Raw genomic sequence first — 14045 nt, 5'->3', positions numbered from 1 at the left:
CTTTGTAAAAAGAAAATTCAAGCAATCATATCTTAATTCATAATCTTGGTATATATTCATTAAGCTTAAAATTTTCAAATTGCAGGCGATTACACTGACCCATGCCATTGATGAATTCCCTCCACAGAATCCTTTATGAGTAGTTATGATGGCTACTGATATCTACATGGTGCCTTATATTTTTATATGTAAACATATGATATCTCATTGAATCCCTCTGTAAGGTGGTACTTAAAGTACTATTAGCACCATCTTACAGCTGGGAAACCTGAGACTTACAGCGGTAGGCATCTGGATATCACAGTGGGCAGAACACTATGCCTAGAGTCAGGAAGGCCTGAAATCAAATCTGGCCTCAGACACTTATAGACATGTGTCCACGGGCAAGTTACTTAACCTCTGTCTGCCTCAGTGTTCTCAATGGTAAAATGGCAATAATAAGAGCACGTCCTTCCTGGGGTAATTGAGAGGATCAAATGAGATAATATTGATTAAGTGCTTAGCATAATGCCTGGTACCGAGTAAGCACTTAGTAAATGGTTTTTCCTTTTCCGTTCTCACTCTGAAGCTTATTACTGATGTGACTTTGGACAATTTACTTCATCTCATGATTCCTCAGTGTCCATATCTGTAAAATGAAGGCCACTGATGTCTCTTCCTGCTTTAGATCAGTGATGAACTATGACTTGTCCAAGGTCACGTGGTAATTAAGTGTCAGAGACCCACCTTCCTAACTCCAAATCCAGCATCTCTCCAACAGGTAGGTGCAATAGTAAAGAAAAGATTGTACTTGGAATCAGGAATGGTAGGATTAGACATAGTTAAGTGAGCCAATGAGTAGAGCACTGGACCTTGGGTCAGGAAGATCTGAGGTCAAATCTGACCTCAAGGATGCAGTGAATAGAGCACTGGCCCTGGAGTCTGGAGGACCTGAGGTCACATCCAGCCTCAGACACTTAACACTTACTAGCCATATGACCTTGGGCAAGTCACTTAACCCCAATTGCCCTGCTATTACCCCTCCAAAAAAGAAAAACTCTGACCTCAGACACTTAGTGTCTAAGTGACCTCAGGCAAGATGCTCTCCTCTACCTACCTCAGTTTCCTCATCTGTAAGGTGCTAATAGTAGCATCTGCCTCTCAGGATTCTTGTGAGGACAAAACAAGAAAATGTGAAGAGCACATTGTAACCCTTGAAGCTCTATATACCTGCTAGCTAATGGTATTGTTAGCTTGCCTCAGACCCTCATTAGCTAATGATGCGCTTGTCCAGAGAGTCAAAAAATAAGTCTTTCTAAAAATACTTGGTGACTACATGTTAAGCACTGGGGAAGCAAAGAATGGTAAAAGACAGTCTCTGCCCTTAAGGAGCTTACAATGTAGTGGGGAGAACAGTAAATAACTCCGTACAATTAAATAGGTATAGCCTCAATTGGTAATAACAAATGGTGGTAAGCCATTAGAAACAAAAGGATTAAGAAAGACTTCTGTAAAAGATGGGATGTCAGCCCACACATGGCGATAAGTATAATAAAGAAGCCAGGCAACCGTGGAGGCATAAATGAGAAAAGAGTGTATTCCATGCATGAGAGACACACAGTGACAATGCATAGACTTAGGAAATGGAGTGTCTTGTTTGAGAAGCCCTGAGACAGTGAAGAGACCAGGATCACTGGACTGCAGGGTTCATGCCCAGTGCATTGTAAAGTGTGAGTTGATTGAGAAGGGGGTTGTAGAGAGGGGAGGGGGGGGGAAAGTTGGTAATACAAGGCTTAATTGCAAATAGAAAATTTTACATTTTATTCTGGAGGTAATAGGGAGCCATTGGAGTTTACTGAGGAGAGTAGTCATGGTCCCATTTGCACTTCAGGTACCTTTCTCAGCCTCAGTATTCAAATCAGTAAAATGGATAAGTAATAACTGTGGCATTTGCCTCACAGGGCTGTCATGAGGATCAGATGATATAATTCACATTAAAAAGCTCTCTTTAATTTGTAAATACTAAATAAATATCAGTAATTATCATTATAACTCTGTCACATTGACCCTCTTTTGTTCTCTAAGAATTTCCATTAATAGAGAGCTCATTCCTTCAAGTGGTAGTTCATACCATTATAAGTATTCCTTATATTTATCTGAAAATAAAACTCATCAAACTTAAACTGTCATAAAAGCTCTTGACCTCTTTTTTTCATCTTTTTTTTTTGAGGGGGCAAGGCAGGGCAGTTGGGGTTAAGTGACTTGCCCAAGGTCACACAGTTAGTGTTAAGTATCTGAGTTCGTATTTGGACTCAGGTCCTCCTACCTCCAGGGCGGGTGCTCTATTGACTGTGCCACCTAGCTGCCCCTGCCCTTGTCCTCTTGAAACTCACAGATACAGACTGTGAAAAGAAAGTCTTTTAGGCATTTCAAGAAACTGAGCATTCCTTCTAAGACTTCTCTTGCAAAATGTCATTTTCAAACCATCCTTATAACATATAGGCTTTAGATGCTATATCATATTGACTTCTTTTCTCTCAACAAGCTCTAGCTTACCAATCAATGTGTACCACTAGCCCACATTTGGTGTCCAAATTGAATTCCTGGCTCCAGAATTTATTTGACCTGGGTAGCTGATAAGTTAGTCAGACTATCATCACCTTTCTCAATTCCCCTTGGGTGTATGGGATGTGGAATTGGTGAGAGCTACAGAGGACAGATCTTGTTTTTCTCACTTCTAGCTTAGAGAAGGAAACACAGAGATGGCGGATGAAGGGTTAGTTGTGCTGCTAATTGGCTGTCCTGCTGTCAGAAAGCTAATCAATCTTTCTGAGTCCCAGCTTCCTCTTTCATTAAAGCAGGATAATACTTGTCCTGCATGGCCAATATATTGACTTATTTTGCTTGCCTATTGCAAGGTAAGAATTGTATTTGAAGTCAGAGGAAGATGAGTTCATGGGAAGCAACAATATACAGAAAAAAATAGCATCAGTAACTTTTTCAAATGCACAGAAAAAATACTGAATGAAATTCAGGAGGGGACAACAACAAATTTGGCAATTTTATTACCTTGTTAAACTTAATGTAAATTGAAATAAAATCTTCCATAACAGAAGATCATAGGTTTATCTGTAATCCTCCTTTTTCTTCTTTATAAATTTGATCTTTTATGTTTGTGGATAATTGTTAAATATATAATGAAAGGGAAAAAATAAGGGAAAACCTATATACCTTTCTCGCTTTAAATGTTTGTAGTAAGAATCAAAATAGATAGATAATGTAAAGCATAAACCTTGTTGTTACTTCAGTAGATTCGTAAACAAGATGGAGAGCAGCAACCTCACCGCGGTGACTGAGTTCATCCTCCTGGGCCTCTCCACCCGGCCTGAGCTCCAGGTGCCCCTCTTCCTGCTCTTCCTCATGGTCTACCTGATGATCTTGCTGGGGAACCTGCTCATTGTGTTGTTGATAATAGTGAACACATTCCTCCATACTCCCATGTATTTCTTCCTCACCAATCTGTCCATAATTGAAGTCTGTTACACAACCTGTGTGTTCCCACAGATGCTTGGGCACTTCTTTAGAGAAAGAAAGTCTATCTCTTACTCTTGCTGTGTCACACAGGTCTATTCATTTCTGTCCTTTGGCATTACAGAATGTTGCATCCTCTCAGTGATGGCCTATGACCGTTATATTGCTATTCGTGACCCCCTGAGGTACTCAGTCACAATGAATAGGAATGTATGTGTGAGGCTGGTGACAGGGTCGTGGATGGGTGGCTTTGTGTCATCCATGGTGGCTACAGTTGCAACATTCAAGCTCTCATTCTGCAGGGATAATGTTATCAATCATTTCTTGTGTGAAATGCCTGCCCTGTTCCGCATCTCCTGTACAGATACATCCCAGGCAGAGATAATCACACAGATCCTTTGTGTTCTTACTCTTTTGTGCCCTGTCATATTCATCACTTTCTCTTATATCCACATCATCAATATTGTCCTTCAAATTCGCTCTGCCCAAGGGCGTAGAAAAGCCTTCTCCACTTGTTCTTCTCACCTTCTGGTTGTCATCTTATTCTTTGTGACTGTAATGTCTCTGTACATGAGACCCAAGTTCCTGTACTCCCCAGAGAAGGACAAGATCATTACTGTGTTTTATGTCGCCTTCACACCTACCTTGAATCCCCTCATCTACAGCCTGAGGAATAAGGAGGTGAAAATAGCACTAAGAAGACTTCTAGGGAAAACAAGAGACGCATAAAACCATGTCCCACATCCTAGATCATCTGGCAGAAAAATGTGTATTTTCTGTATAATCATATTTTTTTTGTATAAGCATGTGTATAATGCCACCGCAAGCCTCCCACCTCCACTTTGTGCCTCTTTCTAAGGAACTGAAGACCAAATCAACATCATTTTTATTACTTGTGAAGGATGTGCCAATCTTTTGCCCTATGGCGTTACTAAAAGTATCTGTGACTTTGACTTATATGGTGTGTAGTTTGAGATACCTTTCCATATTCACCATTCCCCACTTCCTCAAACTCATATGGACCAGTCTTATCTAATTGGTTTCCCCATTTCATTTTTCCATAACCTTCCACTGTGCCCCTGAACCCCTTGCTATTTTATAAGCTCCTCTTTATATTAGAACTTCTATCCTTCCAGAAATGAGTTGCATGGATTTGGTGACTCTGTCGCTCTAAAATCCATTCAGATTAACTTTTTAGAGATTACTGACAGAATTCATAGAGGAGTTCAAGTAAATTCCTGCTTTCACTCCGCCATCTTGACTTCGCCTCCCCAAGAACTTTGACCTTTGTACTTTGTGTCCCTTAAGGAGGCTTGCTCCTTAAAGATGATTGAGTTAAGGACTTACTGAATTATATCTTTTGTTTCAAACTGTATGGCCACTTCAGTGATAGGCTGTTATGTCATAACACTTTGGTTTCTGTGAATGTTTTGTGTTAGTTTATTACTGAATAAATAGAGAGTTCACTACATTCTACCCTCCTAAGTTGTGAGTAATGAGCGTTGCTTCCAAACCTTGCAATATTCTGTGTGTCCTTCCTATCTGAACTCCTACCACACACTTGAGATACAAAGACAAAAAATTAAACAGGTTTTGCTCTGAAGAAATTCTTATTTAGAAAGCTTGTGTCAGTATGCACATCATTGTTTACTTTGTAAATATTTTGTTACAAATTTTACATATGATCTTCTCGCCACCAGAATGTAATATCCACAAAAGTAAGGATTATTTCACTTCCTTTTTGTCATATGTACCACCTTACACAATATGTGCCTGGTTGATATTAATACTAATGGAATGAAAGATTAAAAAGAGAGATATGAAGACATATAGACATATCATTAATTAAGTGCTCACTATGAGCCAGTCTTTGGGGAAACAAAGAACAAAAAGCAAAGTAGGGGAGAAACAATGTCTAAAGGAGGCCTGGAAAGGAGGTGTGGGATGTGTGCATTAGCATGACTTGGATCAGTCCAGAATGCGGCATGGATGTCAGCAAGGTAAGACTAAAGCTCACTTATCAGGTCAGGAGACCAGGTAGGGAAGTTTCAAGAAAGAGAGGGAAGGTCCAAATAGAGATGGCAGTATATGGAGCTATTGGGGAATTCATTACATTATCTAGTAGAATTTTTTGCATGGTTAAGGCACAGACATGTGATGCAACCCACCCAAGATGTCAGAGCTAGATAGTGGCAAATACAAACCCAGTTTTTCATACTGTAAGGTCCCTCCTCTTTCTTGTGCATTATACTCTTTCTCCTCATTCATTAATTTATTATTTTATTCATTCATTAATGAATACTTCAAAACTTTGTGGATTCATTATTTATTTTATCTAGATAGTCCTCCTGATTCAAATCACAATGCCTCCATATCTCAGTTAATCTCTGTATTATACATTGCTGTGACCAAAAATATTCTTTAGTGTCCAGTCATATGGTGATGAATCATTCTGAAATTAGTAAGTCTGTCCCTTGACAAGACATATGCAATTGGTGGAGGTTCTATAGTATAAATCTTTCTAGCTAAAGGGAAATAGCCAGAGGGTATACTCCATGCCATAGACTTTGAGAAATATTTCATTTATACCAATAATCAACCACTATAAAAACAAAACATCTTTAATTATGGAGAGAATGAATAAATTAATGAACAAATGAAATAAAAACATTAGGCAGAGCTGAGTTTTGAGAAATGGTCTTCTTTCTTCCAAAAATCCATTTATTCTATGAAAAATGATATCTGAGATTGGTGGTCACATGATCAACAAAAAGGAGAAGAGTTAGATATTTTCCTCAGTTTTCAACATGAGTGTCTGGGTAAATATTTAACAGCTGATTCACAGGGGGGAAATGTATTCATGGCACACTTTTAAGTCTAAGTGACATTACTGATCTTTCTTCATTACTTCATTAGTTGAGGTAACAACACAATAAATCAAGCCCTGATTTGCATCATTTTTCTATTTCTGAGGTATAAAAACTCATAATGAAAATGTAATATTAGCCTCTTGTGAACCACTTTGAATTGGCTGCAGCATACCTCCAGAAGTTCTCATAAACTCTCAAAGAATTCTTAATATAGGAATTGTATACAAGAGACAAAATAATTCTAGGTATTTTTGCAGACATGAATCCAAGAAACCTCAGAAGGTAACAAACTGGAAAATTAACAAAAGAGAAAATTAATCCTTAACATGCTAAGAATCTTTTTCTCACCAGCCCCTATACTATGGCAGGAAGTAAACCTAACCACAGTCTTACGTGCTAGGATTCATTCATCAATGTCATGGATGCCACTCTAATTTTTGCCAGCAACCCTGCCCCTTAACCTACCTCATCATTGTGTGCATCAAACAATAGACTTCAACTTTGTCTACCCAATGTGGAAGAGGTAGAATTACAGGAAGCTGGAGTGCCATATGACCTGGAGATAGTGCTCAGCCAGAGAATTAAAAACACTAGAGGGAACTGAGGCAGAACACAGGCATGCATGAATTTGGGGCTATACCAGCTTTGCAAACAATAAGAGACAGGTATCTAGCTGGCATTGGTAGTGACCTCATATAGAAGTCACTAGGAGAAGAGAGTGAGACTAGTGAAATGTGAATTCATCAATATAGAGAGACAAAAGCAGTTTTGAGTTGTGCTATGCTTATTTTTCATTAAAGGGGTAAGGAGTCAGAAACTGAGAGTTAGGAGAACATAAGAAAAAGAAGGTCTGAAGAACTCTGAAATTTCTTTATCTGAAAATATTCTGTTATCATTCCATTTCTGCCTCTGCCTTGGAAGAAAAACCCTGTTTTTGTCATCTCTGTGACCCAATTTCTTGGCTCCCTGGGTCTTTCTTAGGCCATCACTATTTCATTTGGCTACACTCTCCTCCCTTCCCTATCTCTGTTCAACCACTTCAACTCTACATTATTTTCTCCTCCTTAATAACTTGCCCATTTATCTTATTACTGATCTTGCCCTACCAAGACTCAGTCTTTGGTTACTCGCTTCATCTGCTGCCTTTTCCCCTATTGTCATGTTGCTATTAACATCTCCCAGGGTTGCAAGTGCTAGAAGTCATGGGATATGTTGGATAATTGATTTCCCCTACACATCTGTGGCTCCAAGAGCTCTTTGTAGCCATTCAAAAATCTGTACTTGTCTCCCCTGACCATCCCTTTAGTAGTCCTCTAATTATCTGAAAAGCTCTTTTCTCCCCTCATGTGGGTCTACAGTAAAAAGACAACATTCTCTCAACCAAAAAGGAATCAAATCCTCTTACACATAAACATAGCCAGGGCAGCACTGCCACCTTGATATCTTTCAGGGTATTGCCCAATTGAAGAATAGCAGGCAAGAGGAAAAAAACAGTCTTAATTTCTCTATTGAACTTTCTTTTGAAGATCTTTGGCTGCCTTTTTCTTTCCCTAGTAATGATGCTTTGCAATACTGACCAGCATAATGCATGAAATCACCACTTCATTCAGCATATAAAGACATAAAACATCAGTCCCGAAGTAAAATAGAGAACTTAAGGTGAAAGAAACTGAGAGACATAAGATCAAGACCACATATACCTAACAAGAACCCTTGAATACAGGAATTAAAGTATAGCAAAAAGGATACTAAATTTGGGGTCAGAAAACCTATGTTCAATTTCTAGCTTTGGAATTTATGAGCTATCTGACCTTGGACAAATCAATCAAACTTTCTGAGCCTCAGTTTTCTCATTTAAAAAGTATGAACTAATCCTATATTATATCGAATGTCTCCTCTATCTCTAAATCTATGCTACTGTGATATGAATCCTCAAAAGTGATTTTCCGTCTTCCTCCATCACCATGGGCACTTTATCAATAGTATTCCCTAATTGTAGATCCTTGACAAAGTTGAAACATTTATGCAAAGGTTTACAGTAATTTTGCCCAGAATGGGAAACTAGACAGAGTCCTTACTGGTCACAGAAAAGCGAACAGGTCTTGTCTTATTGGAAGATTAATTCAGATCATGAAAGATACAGGAGAGATGACTTTTGGGAAGCCAGAGAGAAGATCTGAACCAAGAAGGTGGTGAAATGCAAGAGAAAATAGTACCACACAGGATGAAAAATCTTTGAGTTTGATGACATGAAGTTGATGTCTTACCATGCTGGGTACCTGAAATTAGAGACCCGAATTGTCCTTCATTCCCACCATTATGAGCTAAAATGGCTTTTGATGCACAAAACATTGCCAACCATGTCTTTTATTGCCTGACTACTGAGAAGGAGAACAAATATACAATTTAAGAATTGAGATGAATCAATGGCGTAATGTGGTAGACAAAAACCAATGCAATCTTGGCCTTCATTCATAGGGGCATGTATTCTAAGAACAAGGAAGGGAGATTCAAGTTGTATTTTTACCTATACAGGCCACATCCAAAAACTGTTTTTAATTCAGGGCATTACATTTTAGGAATGACATTGATAAGCTATTGGGTATCTACAAAAGAGCAACCAGAATGGTGAAGGTCATGAGTTTATGAGATCCAAGGATAGGATGAAGGCGCTGAGAATTTTTTTTTCTGAAGAAGAGAAAACTCAAAGTTTAGCTGTCTTAAAATACCTGAAAAATTGTCATATGGAATTGATTTTTTTTGTAATTCAGTCATTTCAGTCACGTCTGACACTTTATGACAAAATTTCAGGTATTCTTGTCAGAGGAAGTGGAGGGGTTTACTACTCCCCTTTCCAGCTCATTTTATATATGAGGAAAATGAGGAAAACAGGGTTAAGTGACTTGCCCAGTGCCACACAGAAAGTATCTGAGATTGAATTTGACCTTAGGATGATGAGTCTTTCTGACTCCAGGACTGTCACTCTATCCACTGTGCCATCCAATTTCCCCCAGAAGAGAGATTAGGTTGGCCCTTCATACCTTCAGAGGCTGAAACTAGGAACAACAGATGGAAAGAATCAATTATAAGCTTCATGCAAAGGAATAGTTCCTGACAATTGTAGCTATTCAAATGAGGAATGGAATGCTTCAAAAGTAATGGGTAACTCCTCATTATAAGTTTTCAAGCAACGGCTGAATGGTCACTTCTTGGACTTGTTGTAGTGAGGACTTTTTCAGGTTGTACTAGAATAGCTACTACTCTCACATTTGTAAGGCTCTTATTCTATGTGTCTGTGATTGAGGCTACAAGTCCAAGTAAAGAGCTTTAAGTCCTTCAACAGGGATCATGGACTTATCATATCTTCATCATGACACTACTTCCTATTTACCATGAATACTCTTGCCAATGATGCTTTGATTTCTCGATTCTGTAGGCTGTAAATATAAGGGTTTAGTGTTGGAGCCACCACAGAGAACATGACTGTGGCCACCAGATCTCGATCCCTTCCCTGGGTATTCAGCTGGGCTGGGGGCTGCAAATAAACACCCACCAGAGTCCCATAGAAAAGCCCAACCACACAGAGATGGGACCCACATGTGGCAAGTGCTTTGCTCACACCCCCAGTCGCTCGGACTTTGTACACAGCAGAACCAATGTAGGCATAGGAAATGACAATGCAGACAGCAGGTAATAGAATAGTAGATCCTCCTTCAATTAGGGCGACCAAGAAGTTGAGGGAGGTATCAGAACAGGCAATCTGCAGCAAGGGATAGACATCACAATAGAAGTGTGGAAGGGCATGGTTACTACAGAAGGACAAGTTGGCTGTGAGGAATGTGTGAAGCAGAGAGTGCAGGGCTGTGCCCACCCACACAACCCCCAGGAGGACCACACATCGCGGTAGGGTTACCACAGTAGCATAGTGAAGTGGCCGGCATATAGCCACATATCGATCCCATGCCATGGCAGCTAACACATAGCTGTCCACATTACCTGCCAACAAGAAGAAGAAGACTTGGGTCAGACAGGCTGAATGGGTGATAGTCCTGTCCCCTGTCAGCAGGGCATGGAGAAGTCGGGGCATTGTGGTAGATGTAAAGCACAAGTCTGCCAGGGACAGGTTGACCAGAAGCATGTACATAGGTGTGTGGAGATGTGAGTCTAATCCAATGCCTATAAGAATAAGCAGATTTCCCAGGAGGGCTGCCACGTAGAGGGCCAGGAACAGTGGTAACAGGATCTCTTGGTGACTGGAAAAGGCCAGGAGAAGGAATTCAGAGGAGCTAGTCTGGTTTCTCACTGTTGTATTGTTGCTGGGTCTGAGGCTGTGTTGAGGAGCAGAAGAAATAAGGTAAAAAATATGCCTACGACACAATACATATAAGAGCAAAAGAACTGGGGCTCTGGCCGAAAATATCATACCCTGAAAAGTTAACTATTTTTCTGATTAAGAAATGGACATTTGCTAAACTCTCAGACTTTCAAGACTTTGTTAAAAAAATTCCTGAACTTAATAGAAGATTTGACATACAAGAATCAAGAAACTATAAGGCGTGTGCCAAAGACAGATTATAAGAGATTCATAATGACAGACTTTTTACCTTTTATATATGTAAAATGTGTGACTAAGATTCTTATTAATAATTGGGTAGCTCATAAGAAAGATTGGGGCAAACCTGACTAGGATATGGATTTAAAAAGTAACACCTTTTAGGAACAGCTAAAAAGAGTATTTCTTTATTACTTTTGTAGAGGGGTAAGGTAGGGCAGTTTGGGCTAAGTGACTTCACTTTGGTCACACAGCTAGTTTTTGTGTGAAGTTTCTGAGGCCAGATTTGAATTCAGATCCTTCTGACTCCAGGACCCGTTCTCTATTCACTGTGCCACCTAGCCACCTCAAGTGTAATTATTTTATACAAATAAGGCACAAGAGGAAGAATCAATACAGAAGAATTAGATGGGAAAGGAGGGCTAGTGTTCTGGTAACCTACTTTCATCAGGAATTGGTTTAGAGAGAAGAATAGATATATATTTAGAAGAATACAAAAGTCTTCAAAATTCGGAAGAAATAAAATGATAGGTGCATGGCAGGGGAGAGGACAGAGGATGGATCTTAAGAGGGGGAATGAGGGAATAGGGAAAACGGGTAGAGAAATGTGTTTAGATTTATGGGAATTGGAAGATAGGGGAGGGATCCTTGGAGTGTGGTAGGTAAATAATAGGAGGGCAAGGTAGTGGGTAAAAGTAAAGTAGAGGAGGTAGAAAACAAGAGATATGGACAAATATAAAAATAAAGATCAGGAGTAGAATATGTGTGGGAAAGTTTATGTCTATATGTATACATATAGAGCTATAGAAAAACATATCTAAACTTTATTGTAGCCTTCTGATGGGAGTGGGGAGGGGAAAAAAGAACAAAGTAAAAAGTGAACAGCAGAGGACAAAAGAAAACTCAAAAGAAGCAAGGAAAATATGGACAATTCTCAAAACAATGTGTATTATGTATCATACAGGCTTTCTTGAAATGAAAATTTATTGTTACATATTTTGAATCCTCTCATGTTCTGCTGTGCATTTGGCAGGCTTTTTCCCCTTTCTTACTCTGTATTTAAGTTCCAATATTTAAGTTTATGATATGTTTTTGTTTCTTTTCTCTATTCTGTATTTGTGTTCTGGTCCTTGAGTCTAAAATAAAATTTAAAAATAAAAGAAATAAAGATGCCTACAATTATTTCCAAAACATAAATTCATCCAATAAAGGGTTGGTGGTTTGGTGGATAGAGTGCTGGACCTGAAATCAAGAACACTCACATTCAAATACAGCCTCAAACACTTAGATTCTGTGTAGTTTTGTGTAAGTGACTTAATTTCAATCTGTAAAGTAGAGATAAAATTGGGATATAGCGTTTTTACCAGGCTTGCTGTGAGGAGAAAAATGAGATAATAATAGAAAAGTGCTTTGCAAAGTCAGTTCTATTGGCACCATTGAGGTCATTCATAAGGATGCTGCACAGCCTCTGCATGTCATTTCCAAAGAGGAAATCCAAAGAATTTTCAGCTAAGGTGTCTTTTTGGAAATTTCTCCAGGATACTGATATACAATAGAGTAGCTTGCACACAGTAGGCACTTAATAAATGTTTATTGAATTAATGTATATTATAAGTTCATTGAATTGAGGTCCCTTAGGGCAGTACAATAGAAGAACAAATCATAGTACTTTATACTTCTTTGTTTCTCCTTTAAAGTCTTCTATGGTACTCAACTTTTCCACTGGCTCCCATTATTCCCCACTCCCAAGGAAACACTATCTAATCACTGACTTACAAAACCTAGACCTAAACCGTTGCTTACTTGGTAAGGAGTTTAATGATCTTGAGTATCATGTCTATCATGTCTTAAATAATGAAATTATAAAGACATTACCCTAGCTTAAATAAGTCCCAGGGTATTCTCCTGAAGATTTTTTAAATTCTCCAAAATCCTTGAACTCCAGAATTTTAGGGGTACCACTCTTTTCATTTGATCTTCTTTTACTACTTTCCTGACCTCTGTGCTTCCAAGATTCCCTAACCTTTGTTTATGATATAAGGCTAATTAGAAAGATAAGTGATAGATGATAGATAGATAGATAGATGATAGATAGATAGATAGATAGATAGATAGATAGATAGATAGATAGATAGATAGATAGATAAAGTGCTTATTGTGTTCCAGGTACTGTTTAAAGAGCTGGAGATACAACTACAAATAGAAGTAAGCAAGAAAGTCCCAAATCTCAAAGAGCTTACACTCTAAAGGGGGTGGGGAACAAAACAAAAAGAACATCTGGGAAGAGGTGAGGTATGCCCATGGCAGCATAAGTTGGAATTGGAGGCCAGAGTGAGGGGGTGTTCTGTTTCCAGGTAAGATCAAAATGTACATCTATCAGACCCAGCAATAGTTCCAGGAGTAGAATAGGGGGTTCCTATGGGGAGGAGGTGGGGAGGATGGCCAGGGAACCTTCAACATTTTTAGAGCTGATGTGTGAAAAATGAATTCCTCTGGGAAGTTGTGTCATCTGTGCTGTAGTGGAAAGGTCACTGGGTTTGTACTCACTGGATTCATTGTCCAATTTAACTACTTACCAGATGTGAGTATGTCAGTCTTTAATAGTCTTACATGAGCAGTATCAGTATGTGGTTACAAAGTCAGAATGCTGGAAAATGAGGTAAAGGATATTAAGAACCACCCATGTTTTAGACAGCATATAACACTGATTTATGCTAGGCATTAATTTATTAATTTATGTGTAGGTATATAATGATATAAATGTTAATTCTGTGTCCCATTCCAGTAAGTTAACAAAGTACTGGGGAAAAACAACTTAAACACATCAACAAAACCAGAAGATATAAGGAAATTACCAATAAGTGGGAGAATGGCTGACAGTTTCTTCATATCTTGTTGTGGGACAGTTATTCATTCAACTTGAGATGTTCAGGAAGAGAATAAGCAAAAAGATGTTCATGATGAGAAAAAACAATCAAAATAACTAGTATATATGACAAGATCTTCAAATCAAGTCAACATATACATTGATGCATATACATAGCAGCCATCATCTATTTAAAGACGATGATTGCACAACCCTTTACTTCTTCTATTCCTAGAGTGCTAGATTC

At 38.7% G+C, this 14045-nt stretch overlaps 2 protein-coding genes across 2 annotated transcripts; one reads left to right on the top strand and one right to left on the bottom strand.

Moving 5' to 3' along the window:
• Positions 1-3303: 3303 nt before the first annotated feature.
• On the top strand, positions 3304-4239 carry LOC138159552 (olfactory receptor 5I1-like). Its single transcript, XM_069085903.1, has one exon. It carries the CDS (start codon positions 3304-3306, stop codon positions 4237-4239), a length of 936 nt encoding a protein of 311 aa, XP_068942004.1.
• Positions 4240-9756: 5517 nt separating this feature from the next.
• LOC138159551 (olfactory receptor 1J4-like) lies at positions 9757-10467 on the bottom strand. The gene has a single exon (XM_069085902.1). It carries the CDS (start codon positions 10465-10467, stop codon positions 9757-9759), a length of 711 nt encoding a protein of 236 aa, XP_068942003.1.
• Between the last annotated feature and the right edge of the window lie 3578 nt (positions 10468-14045).

Source organism: Petaurus breviceps, unplaced genomic scaffold, assembly GCF_028583685.1.
Source record: "Petaurus breviceps papuanus isolate PSGF00001 unplaced genomic scaffold, PetGlider_PUasm1.0 176, whole genome shotgun sequence".
Taxonomy (NCBI): Eukaryota; Metazoa; Chordata; class Mammalia; order Diprotodontia; family Petauridae; genus Petaurus; species Petaurus breviceps.
Note: the sequence above shows the minus strand (reverse complement) of the source record. Positions and strands in the feature narration are given on the sequence as shown.